At 42.7% G+C, this 18,362-nt stretch overlaps 2 protein-coding genes across 6 annotated transcripts in view; both read right to left on the bottom strand.

The window, feature by feature from the left end:
- The window catches only part of cacna1ba (calcium channel, voltage-dependent, N type, alpha 1B subunit, a), a 494,356-nt gene extending 486,209 nt beyond the window's left edge, over positions 1–8,147 (bottom strand). The window contains exons 1-2 of the mRNA XM_055659954.1: positions 7,915–8,147; positions 938–1,424 (exon numbers count right to left, since the gene is read on the bottom strand). Coding sequence (XP_055515929.1) covers positions 938–1,424; positions 7,915–7,963 — 536 coding nt within the window. The 5' untranslated portion in view covers positions 7,964–8,147. The remainder of the gene's footprint in view (positions 1–937; positions 1,425–7,914) is intronic.
- Positions 8,148–13,156: 5,009 nt separating this feature from the next.
- Positions 13,157–18,362, bottom strand: part of LOC129711920 (histone-lysine N-methyltransferase EHMT1-like) — a 243,372-nt gene continuing 238,166 nt past the window's right edge. For all 5 annotated transcript variants that reach the window (XM_055659945.1, XM_055659948.1, XM_055659949.1 and 2 more), the window contains 2 exons: positions 15,392–15,567; positions 13,157–13,920 (listed from right to left, as the gene is read on the bottom strand). In XM_055659945.1, the coding sequence (XP_055515920.1) occupies positions 13,737–13,920; positions 15,392–15,567 (360 nt within the window). In that variant the 3' untranslated portion in view covers positions 13,157–13,736. The remainder of the gene's footprint in view (positions 13,921–15,391; positions 15,568–18,362) is intronic.

Below are 18,362 nucleotides of genomic sequence, written 5' to 3'. Positions count from 1 at the left end.
CCCAGAAATGCGGGCAAACAAGGTTGTGCTGTGGGAACCCACCCATGGAAGACGTGACCCAGGATGGCGGAAGAGACGATGCGGAAGACGTTGATGGAAGACGCGCGTGTGGAGACAAAAGAGGAGCTTGCCAGCTGCATGGAGGACAGAGATGTGTGGTGCGTCTGTCACCGTGCCAGTCGGAAACCAGCACCACTGCGTCGCTAATCTTTTCAACGATAATAATATATTTTTTTAATTGTCATCTATCCTGCCCTTGAAAACAACACATCTGATGGAGTTTTATTTTTGAAGTGGTAACTAGGAAATTAATGAAGGCAGAGCAGTAGATGTTGTCTGGATTACATGGACTTTAGTAAGTCTTTGACTAAGGTTCAGAATGGTGGGATTGTCTAGAGGGTTCAGCCACAAATAATCCAAGGCAAGAATGGGATCCAAAATTGGCTTGGTCATAGAGAGCAAAGGGTAAAGGTGGATGAAAATATATCGACTGGAAGTCTGTACAAGTGATGTACAAATCAGAACTATACAGCGGGGAACCATGGCCATCAGCCCACCGGTCTGTACAAGTGGACCATTGTTATTTGATAATATATCTAATTCCACGATTCTATGCTCACAATTAATGGATACAATCCAGAATCCCCAAAATGCAGATTTGAGAGCACTGAATCTTCACCTGGGTTTCAAAAGACCATATCTTAAAGCTTTCTGAAGCTTCCCACAGACCCAGCAAAAAGAAACATTCTATGATCCTATGGCTAATGTTACACAGATAAAATGGGCCTGTGGCAACAAATCAGCATGGTTACTTGATCGCTACAGTCTATATCAGGTTATAAGCACAAAGCCAGGCCACCGGTGAAAGAGACCAACAGGCAAGAATAGATTCAGTTATCAAACCCACTGACACCTAAACGTTGCTTTTGTTCCTTACCCCAGTGCTGGGTCCTGTGCCTTGGTTTTGTGGTTGTTGTGTGTTTTGTGCTGTGGAGTTGCTGCTGGTGACGCAGGCTGGTGGGCAGGTTGATGGGAACTCTTCCACCACAGCTCCTGCTTGTATATTTCATGGGTTCTGATTATGCTGCCCTGCCGCTCAGTCAATTTTGCGTTCCCCAGGGCCCCGTCCACGTCCTGGTGATCTTTACTAACCGGCTCACCGCATCCGATGCTGCAGTCGTCTTCTGAATACAATGATGGATTTGGACCTTTGTTCTCCACCCTCTTCTGAAGCTCATAAATGGCATTGTAATATGTTGTGGGCTCAGGAGGAGTGCATCTGTCCTTTCCATCCGGGGGAGAAGTCATTTCCAGGTCGACCTTTGGTCTCTCGGGCCGAGTGGACGCAGGACGAGACCAGGCTCTCCCCGACTCGCGGCCCCATCGCAGCTTGTTCCAGTTATTCAGCCCAAAGTAGCGCACAGCTAGACAACGACAACAGAAGCATTTGTTAAGCTACTTCATCGTACAGTTTGTCCACTAGTGTGACACTGCTCCAAAGTACCCACACAGAGGCTGATGTCGGATAGAGAGACACAAGGAACTGCAGATGCTGGTCTACAAAAAAAGACACAAAGTGGAACGGAATGGAATATTTTACTTTATTGTCATGTGACAGGGCACGGTGAAATTTTGCCTCTATACCCAATGTGTTCAAATAGCTAAATAGCCAACTATGGCCCTGTAGGTGCTGGAGTAACTCGGAAACTCAGGCAGGATAGGCCAACATTTTGACCTGAAACATCGCCTATTGATGTATCTGATGAAGCCGAATTTTAGTTAAAAATATAAGAGGATATTAAATTGGCTTCTGGGCTAGTTTACAGCTTATATTCAGTCTCAAATTAGGCTTGCCTCAGGTTGCGGTGCGTGAGATAATAAATCCTATAACATTGTCTCCCAAGTGACAAGCAGAGAGGAGAAGCTAGAGAGATCTCTTTGATGTAAGATGTCATAAACCAAATGGCCAATGTTTATGAGGGACGAAGTGACAGAGGAACCAGGGAAGTAGAAAGATAAAATGTCATAAAACAAATGGCCAATGTTTTTAGTATATCTTGTACCATGTAAACAAAATGCCTTTGATGTGATGCATTCTGTGGAAACTTTTTCCTGTACCTCTGACCATGACTAATGTTTGTGGAATGTGCTAAGGGGACAAAAAAAACCCTATTTAATGTAATGTAATTCTGTTGTTCAGAGAAGGTGGACCGAGGACAGTCGAGTGTCTACATTGGTCACTTAGCTGGAATTCTCGCTCCCTTCCATCGGCCGATGTTAAGTAAAGTTTTGAACTGATCTACCAAACAGTTTGTGTGGTGTCTGTTTATTAAGAAGCGAACCTGGTTTAGTAGTTATAAAAGTAACTTTTTCACATCAGCTTCTCTAGAGTTGCTGTCTGACCCACTGAGTTCCATCACTTTGTTCCTTTTTCTGTTATCAGCTACTTTTTACCATGTAGTAATCAGTGTGCCTCAGTACTAATTCGACCCAGTGATAGGGGTGAGGAAAAGGAGTGTCACACACATATACACATGGGGAAGATGGGGAAGAGAGGCTCAGGTAAGGCAGTGAGGGACATATGGACACATACAAATATCATAAATATCTTTATTAACATTAATTGCATGAGATTGCAAAAGGGTAAGCTAATGGCACCAGGCCATTCGGAGTCTATGGCTGTGATGTTGACTGTTTGATTAATTCAGTGTTGCAGCACACTGTGATAGCTAACTTTTGGGCTTGGATAGCATTAAGATGAAGCTTTTCGCTGTACATCAGTGCATGTGACAATAATGAACCTAAACCTAAAAAAAAACTTTCAATCTGAGAAAATCTTCAAGTATAAAAAGATTCCTAAATCCCTATAGCAATCACAAGGTAAACTATCCATCTTCTCATTGGACATTAGGAGCCAAGAGTTTGCATCTGAGATCAGGGACAGTGGTTCGCACCTCATTACTTTTCTCCGACTGGTGTCAGGTTACAGCTCGCATCGCTGACTGGTGCCCACAAGCCATGCCACATCGCACTGAAGCTGGGCGCAAAAGGCTGGAGTAACTCAGCGTGTCAGACAGATTCTCTGGAGAACTGGAATAGGTGACGTTTCAGGTCGAGACCCTTCTTCAGACTGAGAGTCGGGGAAAGGAAAACGAGAGAGATACAAGTAATGATGATAAAGGGAACAGGCCACTGTTACCTATGGGCAAGGTGAAAACGAATAACAGACAATGAGACTCAACAAGGCGACTGGGGCTGATCCAACGGGTGGGGGAGGGATGATGAGAGAGGGGATGCAAGGTTCACACCTCACTGAGGGCCACAGAACAAAGTGGTCAGCAGAAGACCTTTGCTGAATGATTGACACCACCTTTTCTGACCAAAAAGATCATTTCATTTTTTTACCTTAACTGATCACAATTAAAGAATATTCGCAAATATCCCAAATTAGCATGAAAAAAATGTGTCTATATTTTAGTTCTTCTGATACCCAAGTGTTGCAAATTGTTCCAATAACTTACCCACCAGGTGAAAACTGAAGCACTAACACGTTCCATTGTGAGGAACCTTTGAGAGGATGTCTGTGTGGAGTTTGCATGTTCTCTCTGTGACCGTTTGTTTTCCACCCACAGGACCTTGTGCATCCTTGGACCTTGTTTGACTTTATGTCGGCACTTGCAAAGATATTTAATTACTGGTGAAGTTCCAGAAGATTGGAGGATGGCTAATGTTGTACTGCTGTTTAACAACGCTGGATACGAGGATGGATATCCTAGTTTGTAAAATCTAGATCAATTGGGAAGGTGGACCCAATGATGGCTCTCTGAGATAAATGTTACTCTGACATGTGTGGTCTTTGGTTTGTCAAACCAGGGCAGGGTTTGCACGGTAAATTGCCGAGTCCTGCAGAGTGTTGTACAACAGAGATCTGGGAGTACAGGTGCACGGCACATTGAAAGTTGCGAGTCAGGTGGACAATGGGGGGGGGGGACGAAGGCAATTGGCATGCTTTCCTTCATTGGAAAATGTATTAAATATAACAATTGAAACATTATGATGCAGCTGCACAAGTTGTTTTTGAGACCACACTTGGAGAACTGTGCGCTGGTCCGGCCGGCCAGCAAAAGAAAGGATGTCATCAACCTAGAAAGGATGCACAAGAGATTTACCAGTACGTCACGTGGACTTGCAGACCCGAGTCACAGTACGAGGCTGGAACTTCTTTTTTGGAGCGTAGGTGGCTGAGGAATGACCTTATTCAGTTGCACAAGATCATTTAGGGGTGAAGATAAACTGAACGCACACAGCCTTTTGTCAGTGTTGAAGAATCTAAACTTAACACATGGAAGGAGAGTTTTAAGGGGGACCTTTGGGACAACCTTTTCACTCAGAGGGTAGTTTATTTGGATAGACATATGGATAAGCAGGGTTTAGAGGGTTAGAGACCAAATGTGGGCAAATGGAATTAGTCTGAATGCCAACTTGTCAGCATGGAAACGTGGTCTAGGGGCACGTTTCCTTGCTGTATAGATCTGACTTGATGCTGCTATTCCCACCATTCAGGACCCTAAAATGTTTATCCATGTGAAGCAGCAACTGCTTCTTTCTAAACATTTCTCTATTCGCGGCTGACAATGTGGTCTTCCTGTTTCAAAGCGCTCACTTTGGATAAAACCTTTAATCAGTCACTTTTATTCTTCATCAGTCTGAAGAAGGGTTTCGGCCCGAAACGTCGCCTATTTCCTTCGCTCCATAGATGCTGCTGCACCCGCAGAGTTTCTCCAGCAATTTTGTGTACCTTCAATCTTCCAGCATCTGCAGTTCCTTCTTGAACACTTTTATTCTTCATCCCTCTCTCACCCTGATCTCTGTTGTCGACTTCCTGGACTGTTCTACTGAAACCCAATGTCACCTTGAGACACAATACATCCAATTTGACAATTCACCTTCAGTCAAGGGACTGGAGAAGGGTTCTGGCCCGACCCGAAACATCACTCGTCCTTTTTCTCCAGAAATGCTGCTTGACCCGCTGAGTTACTCCAGTACTTTGTGTCTTTCTTCGTCATTTACCTTACCAGACTCAATACTGAATTCAACAATAGTTCTGACAGAGCCTGCATTGATCCTGATGGTCTTTCCGCAGATGCTCCCTGACCTAGTCACTATCATTATAGCGTTTTTAGTGCAGATTTCCAGCATTCTCTCCGTTCCCCTGCTAGTTTCACCAGATTAATCACTGAAACTTCCCAGAATTATCTTTCAATCTCTATCACTACCTTCTTTTGTGCTGCATTTTCATCTCGTGTTGTTTTATCTCTTGTGCCAACATTCCACAGACCTCCGTCCCGTTTGTTACCTCCTCCCCTCTCCCTTTCTCAGCATCTTAAAATCTCACCACTCCCAGTATTGTTGGAAGACCTTTGAGCTGAAATGCTAACTACGTTTCTCAGATTCCGCCCGATTCCTGCAGTATTTTTTTTAATAGCTTTTTTTTCCAGCAATTTCTGTTGTTTATTCAGGTTTCCAGCAGCTGTATAATTTTGCACTTGTGTTTTGATGCTCTGTATAGCTGGCAATAATCAACCTCATGGAGTAATTGATTGCAGTGCTGTTGGACATAGGACCCCTGCTCTTGTCATGGGCTATTTCAAATCAGAATTGCATTGTTGTTCAATCAGCAGACAAACATCTCCCCCTGCTGGAAGCTGCACAACGAACAATTAAATGGGAGTGGAAAGGTAGCGTGGGGAATGGCAATATGTGGAGACAGAGGCAGCATGAGGAGAGGAGAGGCACTTATCTGGCGGGAAAAGGCAGTGTAGGGAGGGGAAAGACACTAAACATGAGAGGAACGGCAGTGTGGGGGCGGAGGGGAAATGGCTCAACGGGTGAGGAACAAGAAGCCCAAAGACCGTCTTAAACCATAGGCCGCCCATCCTTCTGAAATTAAACATCAAATAATATCTAAAATGGTGTTTAAGAGGGAACTGCAGATGCTGGAGAATCGAAGGTTACACAAAAAAGCTGGAGAAACTCAGCGGGTGCAGCAGCATCTATGGAGCGAAGGAAATAGGCAACATTTCTGGCCGAAACCCTTCTTCAGACTAAAATGGGTCTGGCATTTGAACGCAACAGAATATATAACGTTGCTTGTCACAGATCATTGGACTTTGTCTATGGCACTGATGCGCCACAACGTTGGGAATTATGCACCCTGTATCTTTCCCTTTTACTCCATCTTTTATACATGAGTTTGAAGTGATGGTATCTTTGTATGGTGTATCTGATCTGTTTGGATAACTTGCAAAATACAGCTCTTTACTGTACCTCGGTACATGTGACACTAATAAACCTAATCCTAAATCTAGCATATAGAACAGTATGTTAGTTAATAGCGGCCAACAGTATGTGCCCAAAGTATACAAACGCCAACAGGGAATGTTGCACTCTAGGGGGAAGGTGCTGTTATTGTAGGGAGAAATGGAATAGTGTGTTTGCCTCAATTACCCCCTCCATGAGCAACACTGTTCCTCCCTCTACCAGAAACACCCCTTCATTAGGTATACAGTGTTATTAACAGGCTGATTGCAGGTCACAACAATTACAGGAGCTGACCGATCAAATTTCTCGAAGCCAGTCTGGCTGGTAAAATGTACACATAAAGTAATCTATGTGGATGTCAGCAAGTAGCAGATACACCCATGATAATGTATTCAATCAGTAAGACTGTGATAGAGTGATACAGTGTGGAAACAGGCCCTTCAGCCCAACTTGCCCACACCAACCAACAGTGTCCCAGCTACACTAGTCCTACTTGACTGCGCTTGGTCCATATCCCTCCAAACCTGTCCGATCCATGTACCTGTCTAACTCTTTCTTAAATGATGGGATAGTATCCAACACACCCGGGACAATTAACAATCCGCACCAAATCCAATTAACCTACAAACCTGTGCATTTTTGGAATGTGGTGGGAAACTGGAGCACCTGGAGAAAACCCTCACGGCCACAAGTTGAACATATAAACTCCGCACAGACAACACCCATAGTCAGGATTGAACCTGGGTATCTGGCGCTGCAAGGCTGCAACTCTACCGCTGTGCCACCCGCTTCTTTCAACACAGACGCTGCCTGACCTGAGGAACATTTCTCCAGCATGTTTTGTTCTTACTTCAGATCTCTACTGTTGATTTCTTCCAAAAACAAATTTAAAAGCAACAAATTACTGCACTAGCCGCCCTGTGTCTGCATCCATTAGCAACGTCCTGTTTGTTCAGCACTGATATTACAGAAACAGGAAATGGGTGGAAATCCTCAAAGACACGTTAATTAAAAGTTACAATCTCTTGTCGCAGTTATGCCAGGAATACAAGGCGGGGTTTGGCGTACATGTGTGTGTGTGTTGAAGGGAGAGCAGATGCGAGAAATGCAAGAAACATTGAACACAATAAAGCCAACACCAAGGTATGGAGAGATTGGAGAACTCAGCATCGAGTCGGATAGTAACAGCCGCGGGTAGAAAGTAAGAAATTACACAGGTGAACACTATATAGATGTTGGGACTAGAAACGGAAACCGCGGGGCAGGTGTGACCCAATCACTCAATTTCAGACACAAGATGTTGGAATATTGTGGAGAACACAACGTGTTTAACGGGTCAGACTCAAGAGTGTTTAAAAGTGCTTAAAAACTTAGCGGGTCAGGCAGCATCTCTGGAGTTACTTCAACACTTTGCATTCTACTTCATTAAAGCATTGCCCGTTTCTCCTCCCACTGGTGCTGTTCTGTTCTTATAGCGAGAACTAGCGACCAGGACAATAAGTAAACCTGTTCGCCCATTGATTCAATAAGGAGTTTGTAAACTGGACTCATATCACCAGACACTTTGCCCCGTTCCGGGCGGGCACCGCTCACCTTCAACGGCGGTCGACACCCAGTCGCCGCCACCTCGTCCCTCTGCCATCCGCGCCGCTGCTGGAGGATTGAGCCCGAGTGAAGTGGCCGGAGCGGAGATGTGCCCCCGAGGGAAGGCGGGGCCGGAAACCGCCGGCCGGAGCAAATGCCTTTACCGGGGAGAGCACCGAGTTACCCACAAGGGTCAGGTCCCTTCTTCAAACTGAAGGGGAGAAAGCTGGACTAGAGCGATAGAGAGAGAGCTCTCTGTAGAAGGATCCCGTCCCGACCCACTGAGTTCCTCCAACACTGTCTCTTGTGGGGTTGTTTTTTTTTTTGCTCCTAATTTCAGTATCAGCTGTTCCTCGTGTTTACTTTTATTGATTTAGATCTTTGACCAAGATGTGATTCCAGTATCGGTCTCACCCCAACATCTCGCTATCAATCATCAGGTGCTGTTCCTTATATTGCGATTGGGTATCTTACAATCCAGCGGCATAAACGTTGGTTTCTCCATGTTCAAGTAACCCCTGCATTCCCTCTCTCCCCTCCCTCCCTCCCTGGTTATCCTGCTAGTCCCACTGTTCGCATCATTTGTTATCATCTCTCCCCCAGCCAACAATGGGCCGTAATGGGCTTCACCCTTCCTTGCCATCTGTTGCCAGCCCTGATTTGTTCTGGCCTTTCCATTCCATACCGCTCAATGTGGCCCAGGTAAGGAGCTTGTCAAGAAACATTGGCAGATGTGTTTGAACTGGTTCTGGCCTTTCCCCCCCACCTCCAGCCCCTCTACCCTCTCCTCTACTTTTAAGTCAGAAGAAGGGTTCCGACACAAAACACCACCCACTCTTCTTTTCTCCAGAGATGCTGTCTGACCTGCAGAGTTACTCCGGCACTTTGTGTCTGTCTTTGATGTAAACCGGTATCTGCAGTTCCTTTCTACATTACATAGACTGCATCGCGCCCATACAGCCCATACATTACATAGACTGTATCGCGCCCATGTTAGGTCTTTATTCTCTGGAGCGCAGAAGGTTAAGGGGGGGACTTGATAGAGGTCTTTAAAATGATGATAGGGATAGACAGAGTTGACGTGGACAAGCTTTTCCCATTGAGAGTAGGGAAGATTCAAACAAGAGGACATGACTTCAGAATTAAGGAACAGAAGTTTAGGGGTAACATGAGGGGGAACTTCTTTACTCATAGAGTGGTAGCTGTGTGGAATGAGCTTCCAGTGGAAGTGGTGGAGGCAGGTTCGATTTTATAATTTAAAAATAAATTGGATAGGTATATGGATGGGAAAGGAATGGAGGGTGTTGGTCTGAGTGCAGGTAGATGGGACTAGGGGGAAATAATTGTTCGGCACGGACTTGTAGGGCCGAGATGGCCTGTTTCCGTGCTGTAATTGTTATATGGTTATATCTGGTAATACAGTCAGCACTCTCACTTTTCTAAACTTAAGCTCATCGCACACCAGCTTTTGACTTCCATCAGCTGTTTAACGACTGCTTTTGAGATCCACGGAATGAAAGTAATCTTGGACCACAAAGAAAGCCAGTGCATGGTTAGCAAGCACACCAGAGCACACCGTGAAACGCTGAGGCATGCTCACCACTGACAATAGGAGAACATAGTTTTAAGGGGGAAAGACTTCATAGGAATCTCAGGGGTAATTTTCCGTACACAAACGACGGTGGGTGTTAATGGAACGAACTGCCGGGGAGGAAGTCGAGGTAGGTATCATCGCAATGTTTAAGAAACATTTAGACAAGTACATGGATAGAAAAGGTTTAGAGGGATATGGGCCAAACGCAGGCAGGTGGGACTAGTGTAGATGGGACATGTTGGTTGGCGTGGGTCAAGTTGGGCCGAAGGGTCTGTTTCCATGCTGTACGACTCTATGACACTACAGTGTGTTTCACTGTTCTATCTTTTCTTCTATGTTGGATGGTTAGGAAAATATTTCTTACAACCTGTGACTGCACACTGCATTTTATTTTATCAAATATTTCTACCATTAAAGATGACTGAAATATTACCTCTATTTGTATCCAGATTTGGATTTCTGAACTGCTTTGCTTCATCTGTGCCCTCCTCCTCTGCTACAAAGGCTGCATTAAGTTGTGATTGTCAAAAAATCATTATATTTCACCAAACCTTTGCTGGGTTTAATAGGTTGAAATTCTGCTGGCAAAACACAAAGTGTTGGTGGAACTCAGCAAATCAGTGGAAGGAATGCACAGGCAACTTTCCTGGTTGATACGCTCTGGGTATATTAGACCGATTGCTTCTAATATACACTCTTGTTTCTATTATGCAGAAAAATTGTTTAGGATTTTCCACAACCTTACTTGCCCAAGGTAATTTCATGGCAACTTTGTGCCCTCCAAATTTCATAAGATCTCGTCTACACCTTATAACTCTCAAAGGGGGCATTTGATAAGTTTCCTCTATCTGATATACACTTCCTTCTTTTCCATGCTCAAACCTTCAATGTCAGTGCTCTATTAGTTAGTATTCTCCAAAATGTACCATCTTTCCTTCTTCTGCTTACAGGGTTCTGATGGCTCTGAACTCTTATGTGTGGGAAGGAACTGCAGCTGCTGATTTACACCAAAGCTGAGTCACTAGTTACTCAGCGGATCAGGCATCTCTGGAGAAACGGATTAGGTCCCAAGATGCTACCTGACCCGCTGTGTTACTCCTGCACTCTATGAAATGTCACCAATCCATGTTCTCCAGAGATGTTGCCTGACCCGCTGTGTTACTCCAGCATTTTGGGTCTATCTTCTGAACTTCTAATATTTCACTGGATGTTGTTGTCCTGCCTAGCAGCTGCGTCCCATCTACTTATGCCACATCCTGTCTTACACCATTGAAATCGGCCTTCCTGCAATTTAGGGCTCCATCTCAAGGATCCATCTTCCCTTTTTCCATGACCACCCTGAAACTTATCAAGCTATGGTCATTGTCATCAAAGGAATTCTCCACGGCCACTTTTCTAACATTTGCCCAACATCATTCCCCATAATAAGGTCAAGCACAGCCCATCCCTAGAACTCTCGGCATACTACTTCAAGAAATATTCTTGCATGGACATTAGGAATTCCTCCCCATCTTAACATCTTGTACTAATTCAATCCCAGTCAATATTGGGACGGTTAAAATTCCCCATTAATACTCTATTGCTTTTGCTTCCATTGATCTACCAATATATCTGTTCTTCCAATTCCTGCTGGGAGGCATAAAGTATAATCCCATCAAAGCGATTGCCCCCTTCCTATTCCTATGTTCAATGTAGTCACAGTGGCCGACTACTGCAGAATATCCTCCCTGCATTGTTGTAATCCTCTCCACAGGCAGCCGTGCAACACCCTTTTGCATCTCTTTCTGTCGCATCTGAAACTTCTACACCACATTGAGCTGCAGTTTCTGTTCTTCCATACCATTCCCTCAGCTCTTCTGTCTTACCTGCACAGCTCCTAGCATTGAAGTATATCGTGTTAATGGCAGAGGCCCTGGGGTGCAAGTCCATAGCTCTCTGAAAGTGGTGATCAAGCCGGATAGGGTAATGAAAAGACATTGAGTTTGAAAGATTTGGAATAGTCAGAATATTTTTTTCCCCAGGACAAGGAAGTCCAGAACTTGAGGGCACAGATTTGAGATGAATGAGGAGATCATTAAAAGGGAACCAGAAGGGAGGTTTTCGTAGGGTGAAGTGTGTCTGGAATGAGTTGCCTGAGGTGAGGTGGAAGCAGATACAATTACAAATTATAAAATGCATTTGATCAGGTCGAAACAAGGAACTGCTGATGCTAGATTACAAAAAAAGACACAAAGTGCCGGTGTAACTCAGCTGGTCCGGCATCTTCCTTGAATATGGAAGTGACTTTTCAAGTCGGGACCTTTCTTTAGACTGATCAGGGGTACTTGGATATGAATGGCAGAGGTTTATGGACAATGCAAGGAAAGTGTGATAAGTATAAACAGCCACCAGTCAATATAGCCCTTAAAGCCAGCAGCATAATTCAAGGAAAGTAAATGTAGTTAAACCTATCAACCTTCTCATGCTTCTAAACCTCTCCTGTCTCCATCTGTCCTCCTTCCTGGACTTGCCTGTTCTGTTTCCTAAGTCAGCCTCCCCACCTGTTGCACTGTCACATTTCCCCCTCCCCCTCCTTTGCTTGTTTAAATCCCCCCCAAATAACACCAGCAAACCTCCCTCCAGTGGAGGTACAACCAGTCCTACGAGTACACGTCACGCCTGCTCCAGATTACAATGATCCAAAAACCTAGAATCCTCTCCCTTACACCGTCTCTTTAATTGTACAATCATCCGTCCTGTCACTATTTCCATACCTGTTAGCATGAGGCATTTTGCATAACCCTGAGATTACAACCTTTGTAATCTTGCTTTTCAACTTTCTCGCAGCTCCCTAAATTCTCTATACAGGACCACAGCTCTCTTCCCCACATCATCAAGTACCATTATGGACTACAAGCTCTGGTTGGTTACTCTCCCCTTTGGGATTGTTCTGTAATCACTCAGATACATCCCTGGTTCTGGCAACCTCAGGGGCAAGTGAGGTTATATCCTGAAGTCTTACAGGCTGCCAGAGAAATGCCTATCAGTCCCCCGACTGTCGAGCCTCTTAATGCTGGGCAAGATATTGTTCGGCCTTGCTGTATAACTAGGCTAGTTGTGGTGCCACCGATTTGGCTGCTACTGTTTTCCTCTGAAAGGCCATTCCTCCAAATAATATTCAAAGCGGTATACCTATTAGAGAGAGGAAAGCCAGAGGTAAGTCCTGCACTGCCTGCTTTCCCTTCTATCTGACTGAACATGTCACGTGGCACCATCCCAAGATCCGGTGTCTGACAATTTCTGCCATGTGTATGTACCTGTGAGTCAGCAGCAGCTCCAATCTGTGATGCGAGGGGAGCTACAATTGGACACGCTTCCTACAGTAATCAAGGTCACGACTACTCCCTGATTTAGATCTCATAGGACGAGCATCCCACTCCGCTGAGGTAAGGACTGGCCCCTGGCAGTGCGAGTGAGGTAAGGACTGAACCCGGTCCCCTGGCAGTGAGTGGCAGGAACTCCACTAGCTGCTCTGCTGTGCCACCCATAACAATACGTCTGCTGCATCCTCCCTGGGAAATCTCATTGAGTTGTGAATTATAGCGTTTATCATACTTATATATTTCTTGAAGCACATGCTCACATCAGTTTAAAATAAGCATTTTCACACTTTACAAATCTATTACGAACTGCTTTTATTTATAACATTTCAGCAAGATTTGCATACAAATTCAGAACACTAATGGATCAAGCATAAATGCCCTTAAAACCGGTGAAAATTATAATGAATGCTAACAGTGATGTCTCTGTAAAGTTCTTGGACTTGCACAAAAAAACCTGACCTGCACTAAGGAACCTTTAAAAAATTTATGCAAAATGGCGTTTTTAACGTCCAACCATCACGCATCAACAGCAGATGGCAAATTCATAAAGACAAACTATTACTACTTTTACTATTACTGATAATACTACATGTAAAAAAAGATTTACTTGGATTCATGTTAAAAACAGGTTGTTCCTTTATACAATCTTGAAGTGAGTTTTACTTTGCAGTAAAATCACACAATAATCAGCACCATAACTGTTGGCCCTCACTATAACAAAAGTTCAATTTATTAAATGTCCTATCATCAATATCTAGACAGATAATTGTAGGAAGAATTTGTCAGTACAGCTGAGCTGGTGCTTCGAGAAGTCTTTCACACAAGTGGAGCCATTCCATTCAATGCCGCTCAATGTGGTCCAGGTAACGGGCTTGTCAAGAAACATTGGCAGATGTGCTTGAACTGGTGTCTGGAAGTCCATTTTGTTGTGCTTCCATTTGAGATACTGTGGCTTGTCGCTGCGCAATGGCAGCAGCTGAATGCTTGCACTTCTCTGAACCGCACAGGCAAGTAAAATAATTGTTCTTGATGTCCCAGAACCTGTCACCATAGTCAAAACTGGGAAACAATTACAGCAACATGTTAAAAGTGATTATTTTTAAATAAATTAAAAACACATACTTTGAATGCAACTTTGATGTGTGATTTTCATTATTATTGATGGAAAAAACCTGAACTATGCCAGGGTGGTCTTTAGCCGATGACACAAACTTCAAAACTGCGTCCAGCACCTGTCCTACAATGGAGATTATCTTTTTTTTAAGTGGATTAATACAAAACCGATCCTCTATCTTGTGGAGTAAGTCAATATAAAAATGACAACCTGCAGTATTCAAAGTACTGGTTTTTTGAAATATTAAAATGAGCAATTAGACTATTGTCTTGTCATTTACTAGTTTTGGTTTCTCCCTTGGTCAATTGCCCAGCTTCTATACTGGAGACGATGGAAAAGATGGGCCACAAAGTTATTACCGAGGAGCTGGTCTGAAAAGAGATTCATTTGCTGAGCATTGTCTCAACTCACAGTTCACCCATAGTGGTTCAATGTGATTAAGAGTTTAAGAAGGAACTGCAGATGCTGGAAAATCGAAGGTACACAAAAATGCTGGAGAAACACAGTGGGTGCAGCAGCATCTATGGAGCGAAGGAGATAGAAGGGTTTTGGCCCGAAACGTTGCCTATCTCCTTCGTTCCATAGATGCTGCTGCGCCCACTGAGTTTCTCCAGCATTTTTGTGTACCTGTGGTTCAATGTGAGTTGATCTACAGTCTTGTAATACAAATATTATCCATTGTCATGGAGAGAAAATTAAAAAGATTTTTAAATTTTCATGGGTGTGCAGACCACAAATGCTGAACAAATAACATTTTTGTTTTATGGGAAGTACGGCCCATAGACGACTCTGACTGATTTAAATAAGGTTACGCATGACCTATGCAAATCAAACCAAAATCTGGCATTTTTAGTGGTTCTATTGTTGCCCTTAAAGTGTGTTTGTTCACTTATCAAATGGCTTCAGTGCAACAAGGGCAATCCATGTTGCATTTCAAGTTTTCTTGATGTACTTTCTTCCCAGAACATTGATTATTCATTTTAAATAGCCCCATGTGCTCTATTAAATCTCTTTTTCACAGCCAAGCCACTTGTTATAATTTAAACCGCTGAAAGTTGGACTCAGCTTCGTGCATTTTCTCATGTCCTGTGTTTGCCTCACGTCTCAGGATTGAAAACAAAAATCAAGATAGTAGATCAGACAGAGACATTGCCTTCAATGTTGATTAATATTTACTTAGTTACGAGTCATTTATTGGAATAGTTATTCAAAGTTCTTTATGAATTGTCATTTCACGAAGGATTGAAGATAGACAGATAAATATGCCAATGGTCATATTGTGTAACCTTTTTGAAAGCAGGCCCCTGTTTAGGCCATTTCTACACTGGCATCTGGTTTAGCCCCTAAAGGTTAATAAGATACTATTTCTGAAAATGTAATTGTTTGAAGGAAATTCCAAAAATATTAGGTACTTACCCTAGTTCTTCGCCACACTTTATATCTCTACTGCTGAAGAATGCAATTCTTGGAAAACGAAGATCCTGGTGTGACATGAACACTCGTACAGGAATGAGGTTTGGTTCGCACAGATGGTTGACAAAGCGACTGATGTTTCCATAGTAGCGAGCATCGATACAGTAAACCTCCCCTTCCTGAATTTAGAAACAAAATATGGAATTAATTACGTCTTTCCCCAGTTAAAAATAGTTGAGAATACTATTAAAATGGCATTTAGATGTTTGTACTGAATGGACATTTTAAGGTACCCCAGGTAATCAATTTACATTTGCACTATATTTCTTTGCTTTATTGACGTATGTAAAAGTTTTATTAAAGCAGCAGTTAACCAAAGCCATAAACCGATGGTATTGTTCAGCTATCCACTAACATTTTGCGAAAGGTATAGTAAAACCAATAATTTACCTACATCAACTTCGATTAATTTATTTGGGTAAATTACCAAGGCGAACACTGGATTGAAGATTTTATTACACTAAACATGATGGATAGGTGCAATAATCCAAGACGTTTACTGCAGAGTCTCAAGAGAACAACTTGCAACTGCTATCTTTATTAAAGTGCAAATAAACTTGCGAAGATTTTACATGTAACAAATCATCAGCAAAAATTAAATTTTCTGTATTAAACAAAATAGCTGGTCTGTCTCTAACAATTAATAATCTTAACTCTTAAAACTCACTGGCTAGTTACTCAATTATGAGTACTTTGTGTTTTAATTGTAATTTACAATTTTTATTTGCTTTGTTTTTAAAGTATGCTAGTCAACAGCATGCATTAGACTTCTTTCAGCTCAAACAAATAATTTCAAAGCTTTGGTTCTAGTCTCAAAATTAATATATTTTTTTAAATCAATAATGGACTCCTGAGTTCCAGATGACCAATAAAACAATGTGTACTGTTTTCTTAAGTAAATAGCAAGAATATTCACACCCTTTCCTATTATATGTTTGCCACTTAAAACAAAAACCTGAAACAATAACACCACTAGCAATCTATGTATACCATGGTTCAATGAAAACAACATTATGCATCAAGTGATGGTTGTACTATGCTGATGAGAAAATGTTAGCTGAAGTGATTCTGACCAATTTTGACAGTGATATCAGTAGCCTTTCTTATATCCTACATTGTGTTATTAAAGCTAATAAGTTCCAATAAAAACAGACTTTCCAGACTAAGTGTGAAGTGAGACATTCTGGGAAGTTGAACCAGGGCAGCCCACACACAGTACATGGTAGCACCCTGGAGACTGATGGTGAACAGAGAGACCAAGGGAAGCAAACAAGTTCCCTGAAAGTAGCAACACAGGTAGACCGTGTGTTAAAGGAGTTGTACGCCACTTGCCCCCAATGGTCAGGGTATTGAGAACAGGAGTTTGGATGGAATATAACAACTGTACAATACATTGGTGAGATTGCACCTGGAGTGTGTGCAGATTTGGTTGCCTAATTAAGGGATGGATGTAATTAAGATAGAGGGTGCAGAAAAGACTCACAAGAATGTTGCCGGATCTTGAAGGCTAGAGTTGTAAGGAGCAACAGGATAGAATGAGGCTGTTTTCCATTAATTGAAGGAGGCCGCGGGGTGGGAGCAGGTGGATTGTCATAATCTATTTCCCAAGGTACTGGAGTCCAATACTAAAGAGCAAAAGTTTCAAGTGCGATGGAAAGAATTTAATGAGAACCCAGGGGGGAGGGGGCAAATTTTTCCAGAGGGAGGTAGGTATGTATGTGGAGCAAGCTGCCAGTGGAAATGCTACAGGCAGGTACAATTACAACTTTGTAAACCAACGGTTTGACAGGTTGAGGCGTATGGGCTAAATGCAACTGAATGGGACTATGTTCGGTCGACAACTTGGTCAACATGAACAAGCTGGACCAAAACCCTGTTTCTGTGCTGTCTGATTCTATAACTCTACACAGTGCAACATTTAACATGAATTCACATAGAAATGAACAGAATGATAGTTTAAAATATGTTAATCTTACACTCCATTTTTGCTCCTTGAAATGCTTTGTTACTGGGCCAGTTTCTCAGTTATTCCTCAGGATTTTTACTACGGCACTTATTGTATCCAAAATGTTTTCAAAATATTCTGTGCAAATGTTATACTCTGCTATAAAGGGCGGCACGGTAGAGTTGCTGCCTTACAGCACCAGAGATCTGGGTCTGATCCTGGCTACATGTGCTTGTTTGTACGTTCTCCCCATGACCTGTGACAAGCAAAACACGAGCAACAAAGCTTTTCCTCGTGCTAATTCAATTCTCAAAGTTGTTGAAAGGCTTATTATTTAAGTATATAATCAGATTAGTCAGTAGCAATGTTTCTAACTGCCAGTTTCCATAAGCAGATAAGAGGAAGCAGGCAGGTTCAAGTTCTACATTGACTATGGATGAGTAAAGGTACAATGAATCTGGGGGAAGGCATGTCACACAGACACATCTGCACTTTAGTCTGTTTTGGCTGTTTCACTGTTTTAATGTTCTTATTACAAACCATGTTCTCGGGGTATTTAAATCTAAATTTTATTAGTTATTTAAGTTATGATATCGGATGGAAGATGCATACCAAATCTCGTTGCACTTATGTGCAATGACAATAAAAGATATTATTATTATGAAAAATCTGCAGCATCATAGGCACATACTCAGATAAATGCACAAATGATACATAAATTATAAATAAATTACACAAAAAGCAAGACATTACTGCAAAAATGTAATTAGAACCCATTCTGAAGAAGGGTTCCAACCCGAAACATTACCCGATTTTAAAGAAGGGTCCCGAGTCAAAACGTTACCAATCCACATGCTCCAAAAATGCAGCCTGACCCGCTGATTTCCTCCAACAGTTGGTGTCGTCTTTTGCAAATCAGGCTCTGCAGTTTCTTGTTTTTACTTCTCCAAGATTAAAAGCTAGCATAAT

The sequence above is a fragment of the Leucoraja erinacea genome, chromosome 31, assembly GCF_028641065.1.
Source record: "Leucoraja erinacea ecotype New England chromosome 31, Leri_hhj_1, whole genome shotgun sequence".
NCBI lineage: Eukaryota > Metazoa > Chordata > Chondrichthyes > Rajiformes > Rajidae > Leucoraja > Leucoraja erinaceus.
Note: the sequence above shows the minus strand (reverse complement) of the source record. Positions and strands in the feature narration are given on the sequence as shown.